The sequence below is a fragment of the Hydra viridissima genome, unplaced genomic scaffold (assembly GCF_058129835.1).
Source record: "Hydra viridissima isolate aposymbiotic clone 2 unplaced genomic scaffold, HvirCarnegie_v1 scaffold_2, whole genome shotgun sequence".
Taxonomy (NCBI): Eukaryota; Metazoa; Cnidaria; class Hydrozoa; order Anthoathecata; family Hydridae; genus Hydra; species Hydra viridissima.
This window is the reverse complement of record NW_028324301.1, coordinates 16,192,598-16,211,629: the sequence shown is the minus strand read 5'-3', so window position 1 is coordinate 16,211,629 and position 19,032 is coordinate 16,192,598. Positions and strand designations below refer to the sequence as shown.

The following is a 19,032-nucleotide window of genomic DNA, read 5'->3' as shown; positions in this document are numbered from 1 at the left end:
ATTCTATTAATTTATATGAAAAAAACTTTTTTTCAAAACATATTTTGAACTTTTTGGTATAGGGAAAGGAGATTAATCCTAAACTTTTGGGGCTCCCTTTTGTTTTGGGCAGGACACTGTTGCTCCCTTGCATTGGGTAAATCCGGAGCTTTTTAAATTCAAGAGAAACTGGAAGTGGTGACGGCAAACTTTTCTGCTATAACCTTATGAATTGTTTTTGTGTAAAGAAATATTTTAAAGTAAAACTGGCTCTTAAAGGGAGACGGTTTATAACTAAAAATCCTTGCTGAAAACCTTTAAAAAACTGAAATATTGAAAACAAAAAATGCGCATTACTACAAAAAACTGATGGGAAATATATTGAGAGATAAAACATTTAAAAATCAATCATAACATTTTCAGATCTTTTCAAAATCAGTCATAACCTCTGAACAAGTTTTTTTTTAAAAATGTTTTCTATCTAAAAATAAGAGCATAAAATCATATATTAAAAAAGCTCATATAAAAACGTTATACTTTTTTTTCTTTGAGTAATTCAGGAGGATTTATCAAATGGAGTTAACTCGTAATACAGTTTTAAAGAAGAATATCAACCGCTGAAAATACTTCATCTTCAATGAAGTAGCGGTACACTGGTTTAAGTTTACCTTCTTTTAAAATACTAAGATTTCCTTGAATCTTTAAGAAATTTGCTTTCTCCTGTTGGAAGGAAATATTTTTTGAGTTTTTATTTAAACTTTATTTAATTAAAGAATATCTACGTTTCAAGGTTTGGTACTTGACAAAGTTACTCGTCTAAAATTTAGAACTAAAAAAAAAATTTTTATTTGTTTTAAATCTTAAACTTTTTTTCAATATCACAGAAAAAAGCCTCTTCACATTTTTCTTGTTCCTACACACGCATGGTAGCCTTAAAGAGAAAGCAATTTTAGAACTCCTTGTAAACAGTATTTGTATTCCGAATGCAAAAATAGTCCTTTTTTGTATAAATATATCTTTAGGGCAAAAATCAAGATTTTTGGTCCTTTGTAACAGCATGCTGTATGTCATATTAAGTTGAATTACATCTTGCGCGCTTTTAAAAATCACTGTTATTTTTATTACTTATTATCATTAGTACTAATGCTATATTTGTTGTATGCTCATTCAAAAAAACCTAATAAGGTGTATGACAATATTATGATCCGATGTGTATCGTGTTGCCCTGTATAACATTAATTGAAGAAAATTCAAGATATGATTAGATGCATTAAAATGTAGGGTGCGAAGTCCTTCACCAATTATTTATGATCACATGAATAACAATGCTACACCTCCTCACTTTCTCAGACCGACTTTTATTGGAATGGATTTTCGTGTTTGCCTCCCGTAAACAGTTTGAAACTGCATACTAAAGGAATCTTTTACGCGAGAAAGTTTTTTGCTCTTGCGTAAGAGAGTATAAAGTATTACAGCTGTTTAAACAAATAAATAGCAAAAATAAGAAAGATGATTTTTATTTTTTTCTTGCCATATTTATTTATTTTTATTTATACTTTGTGCTTTCAGTTGGACTTCATATGACTCAACTCAAAGTTGATGCTTTCTGTTTAAAATCAGTTACTCATTTAATTAGATTAATTCTTAAATTCTGCCTTTTTCTTAAACTTTGGCAGCCATTTATCAGAAGCCATTCATCATTTATTAGAAACTTTTTTTGTGAAGTCGAGTGGTATTTAAATTTCAAATATTAATGAATAAATTTTAAAAGATTTTATGAATAAAACGTAACATTTACAATACCAATTTAAAACTTGAAAACATAAGAAACTTTTATGAAGCAACTCGTTTATCATGGGAAAAACGTAAGGTTACAGGTATTTATATATTTTCATTTCTGTATTTCAAAAAATAAAGTTCAAAAAGTATATACATTTTTACTTATGCTTGGAAAAAAAACAACTGTAATTGTGTAAAAAAACCAATGCAAATACAAAGTCTGAAGGTTATTCAAATTATTCAAAGCAAAAAGAACGTCACAGAAACAAATAAAAAACCTAAAGGAATATTTTCTAGCCCATTGTAAACTGGCAATAAACTTTTTAAAATGATCTTTGCTCCAAAGATCCACTTCCTTTTTTATACATTAACTAAACACTTTCGTCTATATAACTTTTTTCTTCTCAATAAAGTTCTGTCATCTCTTCATGCTTCTTCTGTAATAACAATGTTATTCTGATTAAACAAAAGAAGTTGTATAACATTCATTTTCGTTTTTAATATCCGGTTACTGATTAAAAATTTTTTCAAAGGTTGAGAGTTTATTTTAAAAAAAGTGAATTTCTTTAATAACTTACTCTCTCCTTCCTACTAAAAGGAACTTTTAAGTTTTCCAATGCACTATATAAAAAATCCCACAAGTGCAAAAAAATGTTTCTACTTTATAAAACAAAAAGCATTCGAAAAAAAAGAACAACCATGAATCAACTACAGATTATTTATCTCGTTTATCTTAAAGTAATGAGTAATTCAAATAACTGAGGTGGATGCCTGTAACAATTAAAATTCAAAATAAAAAAGGGCCGACCGAAATATCATTTTAAGACTTTTGAACTGTAGTAATATTTAAGTCCAAGCTGTGTGTATAAATCTCTTAAACCTTCTTTAATTTATCAGGTTGCGTAATTTCAACTATGATGAATCAACGAACTGGTGAGTTAAAATGTATATGAAAATTTTTACAACAACTTGACAATAGAGTGTGCGTGACATTCCTTAGTTGGATTGCCAATAAATTTATTTTGTTACAGAAATCAACAAGAAGAAATCGTTGTATAAATTAGAAGAAAGCATAGCTGTGCATACATTTACAAATAATGTGGACGAGGATGACATTAGTAATAAAATGTCATCACCAAATTACAGCTATTCACACGTAGGTACAACTTTTTTTATGAATATCAATTCAAATTGTAAACACACACCTATTTACTTTCAAAAACGCTCATAAACATTCACAAACATTCGTTTTGTTCTATAATCAGATTTTTTTTAAGAATATCCTTTTTAACAAACTTTGATAACACCCAGCTTATTTAACTAGTTGCACCACTAAATAAAATGGCGCTGATGTGTTGAACTCGTTAATTAAAGGTATAGATGAAGCAATATGAATTCTTTTCAACACTAATCTACAGATAGTACTCATTGTATAATTTATTGGGAAGTTTTATACTCCTTGTATAAAACTTCCCAATAAATTTTTAAATGCACATCAAAACCGAGGAATTCAAGTTCAATCTCTCCTGCTATCTCTAACAGCTACTAAAAACCTGGTATTTGTCGGATCGAGCTACTGTTTGATAGCTTCAATAAGTATATGGTTGATTAAGGCAGCTTATTATTTCAAAAATTTAGAAAGCAATCAACTAAAAATCCAGTTCATCCACTCAATGTAAACGAGGTTTTAAGTTTTTAATAGTAAAAACGAGGTTTTTTTTTTTTTTTTAGTTGTAATCTTTGTTACAAACAAACAAATATTTGTTGCTAAGAGGATTGTTCACTAAAGTAGGACTTTTATTTGGGCCTAGATTAACAAGTTGTTCATTTGTGTCTATCCTAATATTTGTGTCCCACCTAATATTGCAACAGTTAAATGCTTTCCCATATATAGCGATTTAACTAACCGTGTCATTTGATTGCACCAAAAAAATATAGGCTGGAAATTAGGATCAAAAGTTTCCATGGAAACACTGAACTCCTGGGAACTCTATTTTTAACACATTTCCTTTTAATCTGCTATTGCAACGTGGACGGTATCGAAGTTCTGCCACATTCATCCTGTTGTTCAGACATGCTCTGTCTGACTACAATGTCTTCCGATCAATGCAGTACTTTAGTGAAAGGTTGCCGATTTGAGTCATTCAATTAAATTGAAGTAGCAAGTCAAGAACCTTTTGATTCAAAGCCAAAAGGTGCTTTGGCCTAATCCAAAACCTTACAAATCGTTAGCAGAAAGTCGTCAACCTTCTTCTTTGTGAATGGTCAACCTTCTTCTTCGTGAATCTTCATTGAAAATGAATTAAAAAAAACTTTTTTATTCATTTTCGGGTGTAATATCAAACTTTTCATTTTTCCAGTTAACTAAAAAATGAATATTTTTTTTCATGATTAAAGATTACAACTCAGTTCTAAAGGGAAATTAAAAATTCGGTTCTATCATTGGACACCTAAGCTAACCACTTTACTAAACATATTTAACCATTCATTTAGCCACGTGTAACCTGTTTAATTAACTACGTACAAATGTTTAGAGTTCTTTCATCGATCAAACTTCTCCAATTCAAGAAGCAAAAAAAGTGAAGAAAAAAAAAAGCTTTTGGATTGTAAGGCATGGCGGACGGTTTAAAACTCTATGGGATTGGTTTGTGCTTATATTAATGATGTTCACAGCAATTTATATACCTTATAGCTCAGCGTTTAACCCGGACAATACAAACCTCATTGATATGATAAAGACTTTAAAAATAGACGTGTTGGTCTTAGTAGGAACAATTGTTGACGTAATGTTTTTTTTGGATATTGTTATAAACTTTCGAACTACCTACATCGATTCGAAATCAGACGAACTGATAACAGATCCGAAATTAATAGTTAAACATTATTTGCGCACGTGGTTTCTAATCGATTTTTTAGCGGCAGTTCCTTTTGATTGGATGACGTATAGTCTGGAAAAACACGAATCAAAATCTGTAAGTTATTTTTTACTATAAAAGTATAAAATTAATTGTTAAACCCATTTCATTAATTTTCAATACGATATTTTAGAAAAATGCGATATTTTAGCAAAAAACATTTGTTAAGCCCAAAAAAGATAACCAAAAAAGAAAACAAAAAATGGAAAAAATAATAACAAAATAACACAAATAAAAACAAATAAAGTATTCTAAAAAATCTTGTTTCTTTTTATCTTTTTAAGATACATGAGTATAGGGTATGAGGTCTTATTTTAAAGTATGGTCTTCTTCATTATTTTGGTATTTTAGCATAAAAATTACAAATAACCTCCGTCATAATTTTCGTTTTTAAGGGAGAACGTTTTTAACCAAAAATTTCGTTTTGGTTTTCTTTTAGTTTCTTACAATATGTTTAAGTATTCTTATTAAAATATTTTTACAATGCATGACTGCTAGTCAGGGCCGGATTTAGGGGTGGGCATTGTGGCCCTTTGCCCAGGGGCTTCCACAAATAGGGGCCTCCACATAAAATCGTCATAGAATTTTTTTGCATGTTTTTTGTGGTTCGTGGAGTTAAAGTAGGGGAGAACCTTAATGAATGGGACGATTATTGAATGGGACAAACTCAGATTCTTATAGAAGCATCGATGTAAGGATATTCAAATTCCTGTAACAAAGAGTGATAGAAACAAGAACTCAACTGACCGACTCATCCATCCTATTGCTCTATGACCGTAATGACAATTGATGTTATTGTATTTTCGAATATAAAAAGTAATTTTTAAAAATGTTTTTTTTTTCTGATTTTGCAGCAATTTTTGAAGTTATGGAAAATAAAACTCCATGCTTAAATAGATAGCAGTCTCTAGTACTACAGTGAGTAAAACATTCAAGCTTAATTAATGGTGTTTTTGGTGTGACTAATCATTTTTGGACAAAGTGATGCGCATATTGAATGGGACAAAATACTACCTATTGAATGAATTTAGCAAAGTATTATTTACAGCTCAGCAGAGGGATGCTTCAGTCCCTTACTTTTATCCCATGGGTAATGGGTATTATTTACACACTTTTATACTGCAATATTTTTCTTAAATAAAAATAACTAAATATAATATTCTAAAATGAGAAAGTTCTACTTTGATTGAAATTTAATTAGAGTTAAAATGTTTAAAGTTAAAAATACTTTTTGTGTGGTCTTTATGTATGTATCTATATATTTAACTACATTTACAATTAATAAACTAATTTGAAAAATGATTGAATTAAATACGTTTATTTTTAATTCTTTTATGTTTGTCCCATTCAATGAGACATACTTAATGAATGGGACAAATGTCATGCTCCAATAAAACTCTCTTTTTACCAATAGCCAAATGCAAATCCAATTTTTTTGTTTTAATATATCATTGAGCAAGAGTCGGTGGTTATCAAACATATTGAAATATATATATTAAACAATTTTATCTACGTTTAAAAAGCATTTTGCAAAAACTGTCCCATTCATTGAGGTTTTCCCCTACGTATCAATGACAATATGGAATGTAATTGTAGTAAAGTAACAGCACCTAAAATTATATACCAACCATACAAATTTTTTTGGTACATACCATGATAAACTGTATAACAAAAGTAATATATTTATCTAAATAAAATATTATATGAGACCGAAAAGTTTAGTTTTCTAACTTTGATGAGTACTGAATATGATATTCTCAGAGAGATTGACTTTAACCAAGTGATTCAAGACTTCGCAAAGATGAAGTCTCGTAAAGTGCCGGGCTTGTAATTATAATTTCAATTCATCTGTTTCCCTTCTCCTGATATCTTCGACTTTGCGTGTTGTGTTTAACTATTTGCTTGTTTATTAGTGATATATAAATATTTCATCAACCTGTTGTGCATGTACAGTTCCTAATATAATCACATTATTATGAATAAGAATGCTACCTTTTTGTGTTTTTAAGGTAGAGTGTTTTATTTAACTATATGGTTCAACTATGTTACTTAAAGATGCTTAAGAAATGCACATCACCATTATTAAAAATATATAGAGTTATCTTTTTTGTGTTTTTAAGGTAGAGTGGGCCTCCAAAAAATTATATGCCCAGGGCCTCAACATATCTAAATCCGGCCCTGCTGCTAGTAAAGCTATGCATAAAAGTATATTAAAAGAAATTTAATAAGTCCATTTCTATAAGAAAGCAATAAAATTATCAATCAAGATTTTTCACTTTCGAGAGAAAGTAACCACAGCTCTTCATTTTGGCTTTATGATTATGTTTGCAAATAGGAAATCGTTGTACATAAATTTTTACAAGTTGACGATTATCTTAATGGAGGTGTTCAACTTGCTAATACATAGTGTGTTGTGACGATAGTTTCTACTGCCTCGATGCCATTCTATAGGCTTCAAGTTGTCTCGTTTATCAACTTTGTTCGGAATTACTTTCATACTTTGATATTCTTTACGAATTATGAATTAGATTTGAAAGAGTTCATAGGCCACTTCAAAAATGGAAAAAAACCTAAATGAATCCGTCCAAATTAATCAACAGCAGAAGTATCAACCTTTGGACGCCGAAACCAGTTCTCTTTGTGAATTGTTTTCATAGCAGATGATTTTCTCAATCATCTTTAATCTCTAATATTTATGTGGGTGAGAAAAGAGTTAACCATTTATGCCGATCAAACTTTAAATCGCTTTTTTAACTGAAATTGATTACGAGTTTTTCTAATTTTTTTAATAGTGTCAAGTCATTAACTCGTACATCAGCTTAAATGGGACACAGAAGAAATCGCTGATATTGACATTTAAAGTACAACAAATCGTTCCAGATTTTTGGTCGCTTGTTAAAACCTCAAATTATAAAACTGAGTTTGATCTGTTCACAAAGAAGGGCAATCTTCGTGAATTAAGTAGTTTACTGTTTGTTTTGTGAAGAGTGATAAAAAAAAGAAAAGATAAAAGAAATGTTTAAAAAAGTCTTGAAAAACTGTGATAGTAATTCCCGAATAAATCAAGCCATTTTTTGCTTCTTTTAAATTAATTTTGGAAATAAAAATTTAGCTCTAACTCCTCAGAACATCTTTACAACTTAAGAATCTTTACATCTTAAGAATCTTAAACATTCGTTTGTAAAAAACCTTATAATATATTAAATTTGCTACAATAATCAAAATAATCACCAAAACTTCAGAGTAAAATAAATTCTTCTTACACCTAACAGAGAACTTGTTTGTGAACATACTAACTTTAAGTATATAAATGTAAATACAAAAAATAAAGTTAACTAAAAGAAAATTTCGAATTGTAAAGTATTCCTTATAAATTGTTTGAGTATTTACCACGATAATAGAGATTCCTACCAATATTTTCCAGAAAAGTTCCTCATCGAATGTTACTAATGAAATGTTTTGATTAATTTACATTTGATACCATGTTTAGACTTCAGCTCTTATTACCTTGTTTAAAAGTGCACGATTACTTCGATTATTTCGTGTGGCTCGAAAGTTCGATAGCTACTCTGAATACGGTGTAGCAGTATTTTTTCTACTTATTTCAATATTTACACTTCTGTCTCACTGGTTAGCATGCATTTGGAAAGGGATATCAAACTACGAAGTATACAACGTTAACAGTTGGCCGAATAGATTTAACATCACCTTAAACGAATATAGAGGCAATATGACAGGCGTAAACGCATCAACGGATACATTATACGTCGCAGCACTATATTTCATTGTATCAACAGTAACTAGCGTCGGCTTTGGTAATATTTCGGCAACTACACAGGCGGAGCAAATCTTCTGCGTAATAATTATGCAACTAGGAGGTTAACTTCGAACAATTATTTTTATTTGTTTTAAAAAGAAACTTGTATCTATATGCATAAATATTTATTGAACGTTATGTACGGATGATTTTAACGTGATCACCACTTTTACTTTTTATATAAATTCATTTAGCTTTAATGCATGCATGTATTTATGGAAACATGGTTGCTATTGTTCAAAGACTTTATTCAAGATCTTCTAACTACAACGCTTACAATAATATTGTTAGGGAGTTTGTTAAATATTACAAAATTCCTAAGGAGCTTAGATTGTCAGTTGTTGGCTATATGCAAAGGGAGTGGAACCAATCTCAAGGAGCAGACGTTGAAGAGGTAAAACACTCATAAAAATAACTAAAAAAAAAAAAGCTTTTATTTATAGTCATATTACATTTGCAATTATACATTGTATTTATAACTAAACTTTCTTTTCTCTTAAATGCGTGTTGGTGCAACGAGCAAACAACTTGGTACACATACATTGCAAGTACAAGCGCACTTATGCGCATATATTTACAGTTACAATGAACAAGTTAAACTAATGCCTTGTTTGTCTAAAACTACTTTCTATTTTATAGATGCTTCGTCATCTTCCAGACTGCATGCAGGCTGATATAACTTACGAACGCTACAAAGATGTTTTCTTCAACATTAAACCTTTCAAATTCGCAACAACAAGTTGTATGAGAGCAATTGCAAAAAACATAAAAGTTCTTAATTTGCAAATAAATAATTATGTAATAAGACAAGGAGATGAACTTAATCAGATTTATATCTTAGCTAAAGGTTCTCTCGAAGTTTTTATCAACGGTGATCTTATGGAGATGTTAGGTAAAAAGAAATTTTATTTACACAAACTTTTTTTGATTAATTATTGGAAAGTTCTAATATGTAACTTGAAAATGTTCATCTGCAACAGCTTGCAACTCACTCTTTGGATACGACGTAGTCGCTGAGCCGGCTCTCTCGAAGTCCTCCGCCGACGTTCGTGTATTTAAGATGTCAAAGATTTATTGCATCAGAAAAGACGACATGCTGAACGTGTTAAAACTTTATCCGATCTTTGCGCTGAAATTTAAGACTTATTTTAAGCACAGCTTCAACATCAACGACACAATCGAGGTAGGAAATTTGTGTTAATTGTCAAACGTTGTATGACTAAAAATACTCACTATTTGTATACCCACATCGTTTTTATTCGATTCAAATTTATTAGTAGAAAATCAGAAAATCATCAAACTTTTGATCGAATTATGAAACTTAACAAAATAAAAATTTTAACTTTAAATTTAAATTTGGTCTATATATATATATATATATATATATATATATATATATATATATATATATATATATATATATATATATATATATATATATATATATCAGACCAATTTTCAAACCATTTTTTTACCAGTTTTCGGTTGATTTATTTACGTTATATTAGTAATATTAAAAACCATGCTTTTACTATTCTATAACGAATTCGACAGTTTTTAGATTTTCTGATGGTAAAAGTAATCAAGACCAAAGTTAATGAATCGGTCTATTAATAACTCATTAAAAATTGTGTACTTGAAAAATATTTTTAAGGAAGGTTATTACGGAAAAAGAAAAAGTAAAGAAAACGTACATCTTGGTGTGATGGCAAGGCACGCATTTCAGGTCCCCATGGGTATTGCTCATGTGGACCAAAACTTAGGGCTAGAAAGAAGAAGCAGCACATCGAAAAAAGAAGTTGATACTAAACAAAACCTTGAAATTAATTTTCTTGAAGAAAAAAAGAACAATAACGAGCAACAGAAAAATTCTTGTGACCAGGAATTTAAAAGATTGTACGACAAACTTGAAAGGTTGGAAAGCAAATTTGAAGCATTTCAATTAAACATTGATTTAAGAATGAATTCAGTGATAGAGCTGCTAACCAATTTATCCAAAAGTGAAAGAACTCTTGAAAAAAAGGAGTTCTTCATTTAACAAATGATTTTAGTAAATTTAATAAATCGAAACGTGTTTAATCTTGTTTTTTCCCCAACTCTTATCAGGGAACTAGAACAAACATCTCATCCTTTACCTTACGCTTTTTACATGACAATCAATCCGGATGACTTGTCAACATTTATGCTATAGTGTTCCAAAAAACAGGAACCAAATATTTAGCCTTGAACGCCTATAGATGATGTTAAACATGCCTTTGCTGCTAAACTTTTTATTCTTAAGTTTTTTTCATGTAAAAATCCATAATACATAAAATATTTTTTAAGTTTTAAATAATTTATTTTTATAAAATTTTTTTAGAGAAAAAAATACACTGAAAAATATTTATTACTGCTAGAGTTTTTATTTGGGTAACATAATAATTACTTAATTTATAATAGTATTTTTAACTATTTCCAACTGTTTTATATAAAGATGACATAAAAAAGTTTTTAATTTGATTCTTAAGCGTTTTAATAAATTTTTAGAATTATCAAACATTTTTTTTTATTGAATTTAAACGACAGCAAGACACAAAGTTTGAGATAAAGATTTGTTCCAGTTTGGGGTTCCTGTTAAAACCTTTGTTATCTATCACATTTACCGTTGAAATTTCACCCTGTAAAACTAAAAATTTTGTAAAAGCTATCATTTGGTACTTTTTGTAATAGAACTAAAAGCTTAGAATTTTTAAATGCAGTTTATTTTCTTGGACGAAATAGTTTCATTTCAACTTTTATATGTGGGGCTGTGCGTTTCTTCGGGAACAGCCAAAAAGGTTATACTCAAGCTAGGGGGGAAAAATATTTTAGCCTACGATTTGATTGTTATGAATGTAATAACATTTTGGTGATTTATTGATTAACTATGCATTTTTTAAAACTTTTTTAAAGCTTTGGCAAACTTTTGTGTTAAAAACTAATAAACGAAATAAAAAAAGTGTTTAAAAAGTAAATACTCAACTTAACACATAAACTATGTAATAAAATTTTCCCTTACAAAGGAAAATTTATAAATATACGTAAAAACTAATTATAATTTAGGTGAAAATGTAAATTTACTAAATATTTTGAGCTCAACAATTATCATTGGATAACTCGTTGCCAAAATTTCAATTTGACGAATCCAAAGTAATCTTTATCTTTACAAAGAATTTTACTTTCAACCTGATGCAGTGCTATTCAAGGCAGGAAAATTTAGTTCAGAAATTCCAACGCTTATTTCCCAGTCCTCCTACTTGGCACTTCTTTGTGAGAGGGGGGGGGGGGGGGGGGAATTGATGCCAGGATCGAATTTTATCAAGAGCATATTAAGCAACTTTATATTTGTGGAAATAAATGATTTTTTTCTAATATGGTATTCGTGGAATTGGCAAAAAACATCTAATTTTAGCCGCCTGAAAGAAAGAATCAATGCATGTTTTAGTAACTTTCGAATGTTGGCACCAGTGTGGCATCATAAAGTATTTGCACACTATATTATTTTAAAAAAAGAACGCAAAATAGCAATAAAGAAAATTCTTTTACAACAATAAATGATAATGTAACAATTTGAGATACCACAAAAATCATTTCAACGAACAAGATAAATATCCAAATGAAAGTCAATAAAGTTTGCACACCTAAAAATCTATAAAATTAACGATTAATATTATCAATACAAATCTTTCACATTTACAACGTCTTCTAGTCTCTTAGCCATCGAAAGAAAGAGCTTGTAGTAACTTCTGGCGATATTTTTTCCCATTCTTCTTTTAGATGCTTATGGAGATCGTTTTTATTTGTTACACGGTAATTTTCGAATGTTTAAGTCCAAAATATGCCACAAATTCTCAATCGGATTAAGATCCGAACTTTTTGGTCGATGGGGAAGTGTGTGTCGCACTTTATAATGAAAACATTCCTTAACGATCCTAACATAACATTTTGGATTGTTATCCTATTGAAATATAGCTGTTTTCCATGTTTATTGCTTGGTACCATTGAATACATTTTAGCATCCATAAAATTTTCTATGAAATGCAAATTACCTACCCCCAAGTAAGACATATCCCCTAATGAGCATGTTACCTCCTCCATGCTTTATAGAAGGGACTAAAATTTTGATTCTAGCTCAGTATTCTGTTTCCTCCAAACCATTTTTATGCCATCTGATGAAGACAAATTAAAATCTCTTCAGAGAAAATTATGCTTACCCGAAATTCTATCGGCTTGTTGCATATTTTAAACGTTTAAGTATGTTATATTCGTTTAAAAACGGCTTCTTTTGTGAAAGTTGTCCGTTACAACCTGCACTTCATATAACTTTTCTGACAGTTTCGGCACAAACTGTTTTTCCAAATGTTTCTGGCATATCATATGCTAAAGTTCGAGTCACCACACATGTAAAATTTTTGTTGATAACGTGTGTCAGTAAAAGCATTGCATAATTTTTCAACTACCATTGAGAGTTTAAGGTCCTGTTTTACAGTAATTTGAGAATCGCTGACTCTTACAGGAATAAGTTGAGACTTCTTTTAAAATTTTATTAGTTTCTGTTGTTTGTTTCTTTTGAAAATGTAAACTTTTAATTGGTCGACAATAGTATGTGAATGATGACCGTGGATTATGCCAAATAATTTTAGCCGTCATTCAATCTCAACGGAAAAAATGAAAATACAAAAAGAAACTCATCAGTTACATCGGAGTTTGCAAATATATGTTTACGATTCCCATTTGCTAATTAATGTCAATAACTTAGGGAAGAGAGCATTTGAATATCCTATCCTTTGACCACTTTCTCGTCTGCTCATAAGAATAACGTAATACATTTAGAGTCGACTAATAAGTTATTGCCTCTTCACGATTCAACTTCCTGCCACCACAAACAAGGTCACTTGATTTCGTTTTTTGTGATGATTCCGAACATTTTGTAGTTAAAATAGACTTTTGTGATCCAACAAACGATTTGCTACTTCAGTAGCTATGATCAATTCATACAACTACATTTTTTGGTTTTTAAGAATGAGTTTTCAAAGTTCTTTTTGGGCAGTTCTTGAAGCCGACTTCCTTAAGATGAGAAGAAATGACAGGGCTGATATATACTTATTTTAAATTCTAATCTGCGCCTTCTAACCAGCTTTTATTTTCATTTTAAAAATGTTTTATCATCATATGGGCTGCAGACCACCTTGTGAAGAACTTTGACAAAATACATGAAACTTTTAACTTTTCTCTGAACCTTGAGTTCAGAGGAAAGTTCAAATTGAATTTTTTTTGTCTTATGTTTCTGCCGTTCTTCAATTTTATGTTCTGATAATTCTTGTTTTGATAGCTATGATCTGGTAATCGAACATTTGTAATAATTGTCCTGCCTGGAGGGGAGGCAAACTCTGGGACGGTGCTCCACAGGGTCTTCTCTGGATGAAGTAGGGTTCCATATCCACAAGGCAATTAGCAGAAGGACAGTTAAGGACAATACCTTTGTAGCGTGTGCATGAATACGTCCATGCATTTCAAAATTCAAAATTGTTAATTTATGTTTATAATGTAATGGGTTCTGAATTATGTAAAAATATTCATTTTGGAGCACGCAGAAATCCAAAATCGTCACAATATATTCTTATTCAGATCAATGTATTTTCCATCGAATAATTGATTTGAGCTTGAAATAATACATTGAAGTTTCACTTTTACTATCAATTATTTACGCCTCTATCACACGATATTTTTCTTGAGAGCAACTGCTCTGTTGTATTCATAAAAGATCTGGTTCACAGAGTTCTGCTGGATTTATGAAAGTTCTGGTTTACAGAGCGCTGTTGGATTTATAAAAATAGGAACAAAAGAAATGAGTAAGTGTTGGATTTTATTTATTTTAGATTTAAACATTTTGCTCTCAAGGGATTCTCGTGACTTTTCGAAAGTTTACAGAATCTTTCGTTATAGAACGGTTTTGATTATATAACTTTGAATTCGCTCATGAATTAAACTGTCCGGTATTTTTTGAAAGGGGAAAGTCGTGTAAATTAAATTCTCGATTTTTCTTTAATATCTTTTTTACTACATGATCCAATTGATCCAACTGATCTTTTTTTAACGATGAAATATTTTTTAAAACATTTTTATAACCATATATTTAAGGATTCGTATTTGAAATGAGAAAGAGCGTAAAATGCAATAAAAGATGGGTTTAAAAAATGGGTTATTTTATGCATCTTTTTCTTATTATTAGATTTTTTAACAACCAAAAAAAAGAAAAAAAACAAAAAAAAAACAAGAAAATGTTAAAAACAAAACTTAACTTATCAACCCAGAGAAAAGAATGTGAGGATTCACTTGATATATGATTCCTAACATGTCTCTCCTAACATGTCACTCCTAACTCGTGTTTTAGTGTCACTATCTATTTACAACGATGCTGTTGTAGAAAGTTTTTATTATTAACCAAAAGCTATAACTAAAAACGCAGAAACCTGGCGAGAATTAGTTCTAAAAACTAATTTTTTGGACATATAGGTAAATTCTAAATAATGACGAGAACATACATTTCTCTTAAATTTTATCTTTTCTTTTTAACGCTGTTTAAACCGAAGGAAAAAATGTGGACAGTCCACAATTTGGGCTTTAACAAATTGTGTATCTGAATCCATAAAACTTTTCTACTTCTGAACATTAAGGATGCAGATTTAAAAAATATAATAACCTGACAAAACAACAACATTTTTTTGAAGTATTTGTAACCATAAACATTTATTCATTTTTAAATCACTAGTTTAATCAATAAATTTTAAGTATGGTTTTAGTCTTACTTAAACTTGGGTTTTATTTTCAATGAAAATTGCTTAAAGTTCAGCGTTGATCTCGTATTACCGTCCTCATTTGTTTTTAAAGATACGTTTTATTATATCGCTCATCAATTCCATGTTGTTAAGAACTTTGATAATATTATTAGTTAAAAATCTTGTTATGACCAACCTTTAGTAAGACACAATCGATACACATTGTTTTTTTCTTGCTTCAGTGGATTTCAACTCAAAATTAAGCATCAGCGTTTTCATTTTCCGTTAATAACAAGTAATAACGAATAAAAACGAATACAAACTTCAAAAAATCAGGTTTAAAATGATTTGTAAATTTAGATATATAAAGATACAAGGTATAAGAAAAAAATGTGCTATCTCTCACATACCATATAATCATTTTGTTTAAACCCTTCAACACACTTGGCAGAATGTCTATTTGTTAAAATCAGTTTAACTAGTATTTAAAAAATAACAAATTACGTACGAATATAAACTCACACCAAATACTCGTGCTGTTTTAAACACATAAAAAGTTTCACTTTGATAAACTTCAAAAAATTCATTTTTTTTCAAGTGACCAATATAAAAATTTGTACTTTATTTGTTACTATTAAACGGAAAAACCCATCGTCGCACAATGGATCCATTTTTAGAGTTTTGAATCCCAAAATTATTTTTTTTCGACGAGTCGATAGTTTATAAAAAAACACGAAACTTCAAATTGAAGTAAAGTTTTTTACTTATTTCCAAAATGTTAATTTTATGCAATTTGTTTGTCAAAACGTTACTTCAAAGTTGTATACAGAGAAAATTTATTACTTTCAAATGCTCAAATACTTACAGTTCGGCATTGTCTAATAAAAAAAAGTCTGATATGATCTTCGAATAACGCTACTCAAAATTGTTATATACGTGAAGCTTCTTCTTCTCAGTTCAATGGCATTGAAGAATTACAACTAGGAACTTATAATCCGGAGAGTTTGAACTTTGGATTGTGTCATTATATGCCTATATACGAAACTCTCTTTTACATGTATCATATAAATTAACATCAAAAAATAAGCAAGCTCGTGGTCAAATAATAACAAATTTGTGGCTGTCAGAAAACAACACATACATTTTAGAGAACAACTTGTCTTATTGGAAGATATTTTAAAACCTGGCTTTAGAAGTCAATAATGCGAACACGGCAGGAATTTCTTTGCAAACCTTGAATTTTCATCAAATAAAATGGGAATAGATAGTTACTTTTTATTTTATAACGTTTACACTAAGATACAATTAAATGACTTACACACTAATCGAACAACAATATAATAAAAAATGCAATTGTCAAACTTTGTTTGACACATCAATTTTAATATATCGAGCTATTGAAATTATTAAAAACCCGGTAACTCAATCGGCCTGCCATGTTAACATTTCGAAGGTATGGTAAAATTTGAGTTAGAGATGGGACCTCCAAAATATTGAAGCGTGGTCACTAACGTCCTAAAATGGAAATCCCGAACTTTCTCTATATTTACCAATTTGTTGAACGGAAAATTTTATTGTAATGTAAACTAATCCTTATATAATTTTATAAATTTCGAAAATTTCTAATAAATGTGACCGGCTGGGAGAAAAAGTACCAAACGTGCGGGATGGAGTTAAGAGTGCCAATATATTCGCTGTAGTCATTGGCATTAATGTAAAAAAATTCACAGTGATATTTCTTCAAAATCTGGTACCTTTTCCATATTGCATTTTTTTGTTAACAAATAATAATTACTGATAATTAAAAAACATAAAAAATTGCGCAAAACATACTTCAGAGGTCATACAAAGCAAAACATCAAGAATCAAAATAGCAAAGATTTGACCTCGGCTTGTATTTTACTGATTTTCTCGTTACTTAGCGACCGCACTTATGATGCACCTTTTCTCCTAGCCGGTCACAAATATATCTATAATTTTCTTTCGAATATAATAGATACATTATTTTCGACATAAGTTTTTCACAGCACCTTCCACTGCAATAATAGAGATCTCAATCTGAACAATCGGCTCAATCGGTTGCTCTATTATGATATTTATTAGGGATCAATCTATTGACTATTTATAAAGTATATTCCACAGGACTCTTTGCTTAATATATATTTTTTTACTTCTTTCAGTAATATGAAATTGCAAATAATGAATAAGAAAATTTTTCTCTCTGAAATTTTCAAAGAATATATTATTGATTATTTAATCACGAACTTTGTCAAAATCTATATGAAATCATACTTGGACGTCAAAAAGTTTAACAACAATACAGAAAACATAAAAAGAAAAAAAATTCGGAATTTTAGAACCACCTTCAAAGATCTAAAGCTGACATTAAAAAACAGGCGATTTTCCTCCTTGCTTCACTCCCAATATTTTCTCTTAAAAATCTTTTCTTTTTTTTGTCTATTTTTCCGATTTTATAATATAGGTCAAGTTTTCGAGCACATTCGTTCATATCGAATCGCAAAAATTGAACAGACAAAATTGCAAAATGAGTGTAATTTTGCATCAATTTTACAAGGGAGATTTTTTTAAGGTCTGTGTTTACAGGCCTGTGTTTACAGGTGTTTAAAGGTCTGTGTTTACATACAAGTGATTTTTTAAAGGTCTGTGTTTGCAGGCCCGTAAAAAAAAACCTTAAAATAACATATATGTACAAAAAGTTTAAAGAAATGACATTATCTTAAAAGTTTAAAGAAATGACATTTAAACAAATATTAAATTTTTAATAGAATTTAACAGAATATAAACAGAAACAATGAGCTTTTTAAATAAAAAACAACAAAACCATGTGTGTTAATTTTTTTTTAATGCCAAGTTATAAAACTGTAGAAAGTTTAAAATGATTTGTGTTAAAAAATGTTTAGAAGAGACTCTTGTACTATCAAACGTAGGGCTCTTTTTTTTTACCTTAAACAGGTTATGCTCTGTTAAAATTTTTACTAAAAAACAACAGAAAAGCCTTGTTATTCATACTCTTCTTTCATTTTTACAGTCTCCTCAAAAGATGATAAAAGCAGAAGAAAGGATGGTTTATCCGATGAGAAAAGGAAATCCCTTATTGAATTTAACACCTTAGCAACAGCATTCACAGTGAGTAAAAAAAAAAAAAAATACAGTTTAATGAAACCAGTTTTTTTGTATTAAGAACTGCACTTAAATTATCTATAAAGCATTGAAAATTTTATGAACTAATGCAGTATTTATTAACAAGAAAGCATTATCATGTTTATTATATATTACTTGGAAATATATGAAGAAAATACACTACTATTACATTTGGAATGCCAAATTATATTCCAAATGTAATAATAGTGTATTTTCTTCATACATACAAGCTCTGCATACCACAAAGTTTTATGCAGGTAAACAATCACTCATTATAAATAAAAGCAATTGTTACTAATTAAGGTAGTATCCTTAGGATACTATCTTAATTAGTAACAATTGTTTCTATTTGCAAGTTCTTAATAGGATACTATCCTATTAAGAACTCTCAGATTAAATTTCTGTAATTTTTTTAAACCTGCTGTGGATTGTATAATATGTTTTGGGAAAAACCAGATTTATATGTGTGTGTGTGTGTGTGTGTGTGTGTGTGTGTGTGTGTGTGTGTGTGTGTGTGTGTGTGTGTGTGTGTGTGTGTGTGTGTGTGTGTGTATTATCTAATTTTTCACAGCGCATACAAGAA

General features: G+C 29.5%; 2 protein-coding genes across 6 annotated transcripts in view; both read left to right on the top strand.

The window, feature by feature from the left end:
* Positions 1-1,780: 1,780 nt before the first annotated feature.
* Positions 1,781-10,569, top strand: LOC145193288 (voltage-gated inwardly rectifying potassium channel KCNH6-like). Its single transcript, XM_090079532.1, has 9 exons — positions 1,781-1,856; positions 2,656-2,691; positions 2,790-2,914; positions 4,293-4,730; positions 8,164-8,551; positions 8,685-8,884; positions 9,130-9,382; positions 9,471-9,673; positions 10,145-10,569. The coding sequence occupies exons 2-9, from the start codon at positions 2,673-2,675 to the stop codon at positions 10,526-10,528; spliced, it is 2,010 nt and encodes a 669-aa protein (XP_089935658.1). The 5' UTR covers positions 1,781-1,856; positions 2,656-2,672; the 3' UTR covers positions 10,529-10,569.
* A 3,653-nt stretch (positions 10,570-14,222) lies between these two features.
* Positions 14,223-19,032, top strand: part of LOC145198160 (uncharacterized) — a 45,149-nt gene continuing 40,339 nt past the window's right edge. For 3 of the 5 annotated variants that reach the window (XM_090079912.1, XM_090079911.1, XM_090079915.1), the window contains exons 1-2: positions 17,972-18,231; positions 18,337-18,434. In XM_090079912.1, coding sequence (XP_089936038.1) covers positions 18,201-18,231; positions 18,337-18,434 — 129 coding nt within the window. In that variant the 5' untranslated portion in view covers positions 17,972-18,200. Of the gene's footprint in view, positions 14,361-17,772; positions 17,916-17,971; positions 18,232-18,336; positions 18,435-19,032 lie in introns of those variants that run through there. The other 2 variants (XM_090079913.1, XM_090079914.1) reach the window with 2 other exon arrangements.

What these genes read in the sequence shown, in the direction of transcription:
- LOC145193288 (XM_090079532.1), top strand. An exon ending in CAAATTACAGCTATTCACAC is followed by an intron (nt 2,915 to 4,292) that starts GTAGGTACAACT and finishes ACAAATGTTTAG; the next exon opens with AGTTCTTTCATCGATCAAAC. An exon ending in TGATCTTATGGAGATGTTAG is followed by an intron (nt 9,383 to 9,470) that starts GTAAAAAGAAAT and finishes CATCTGCAACAG; the next exon opens with CTTGCAACTCACTCTTTGGA.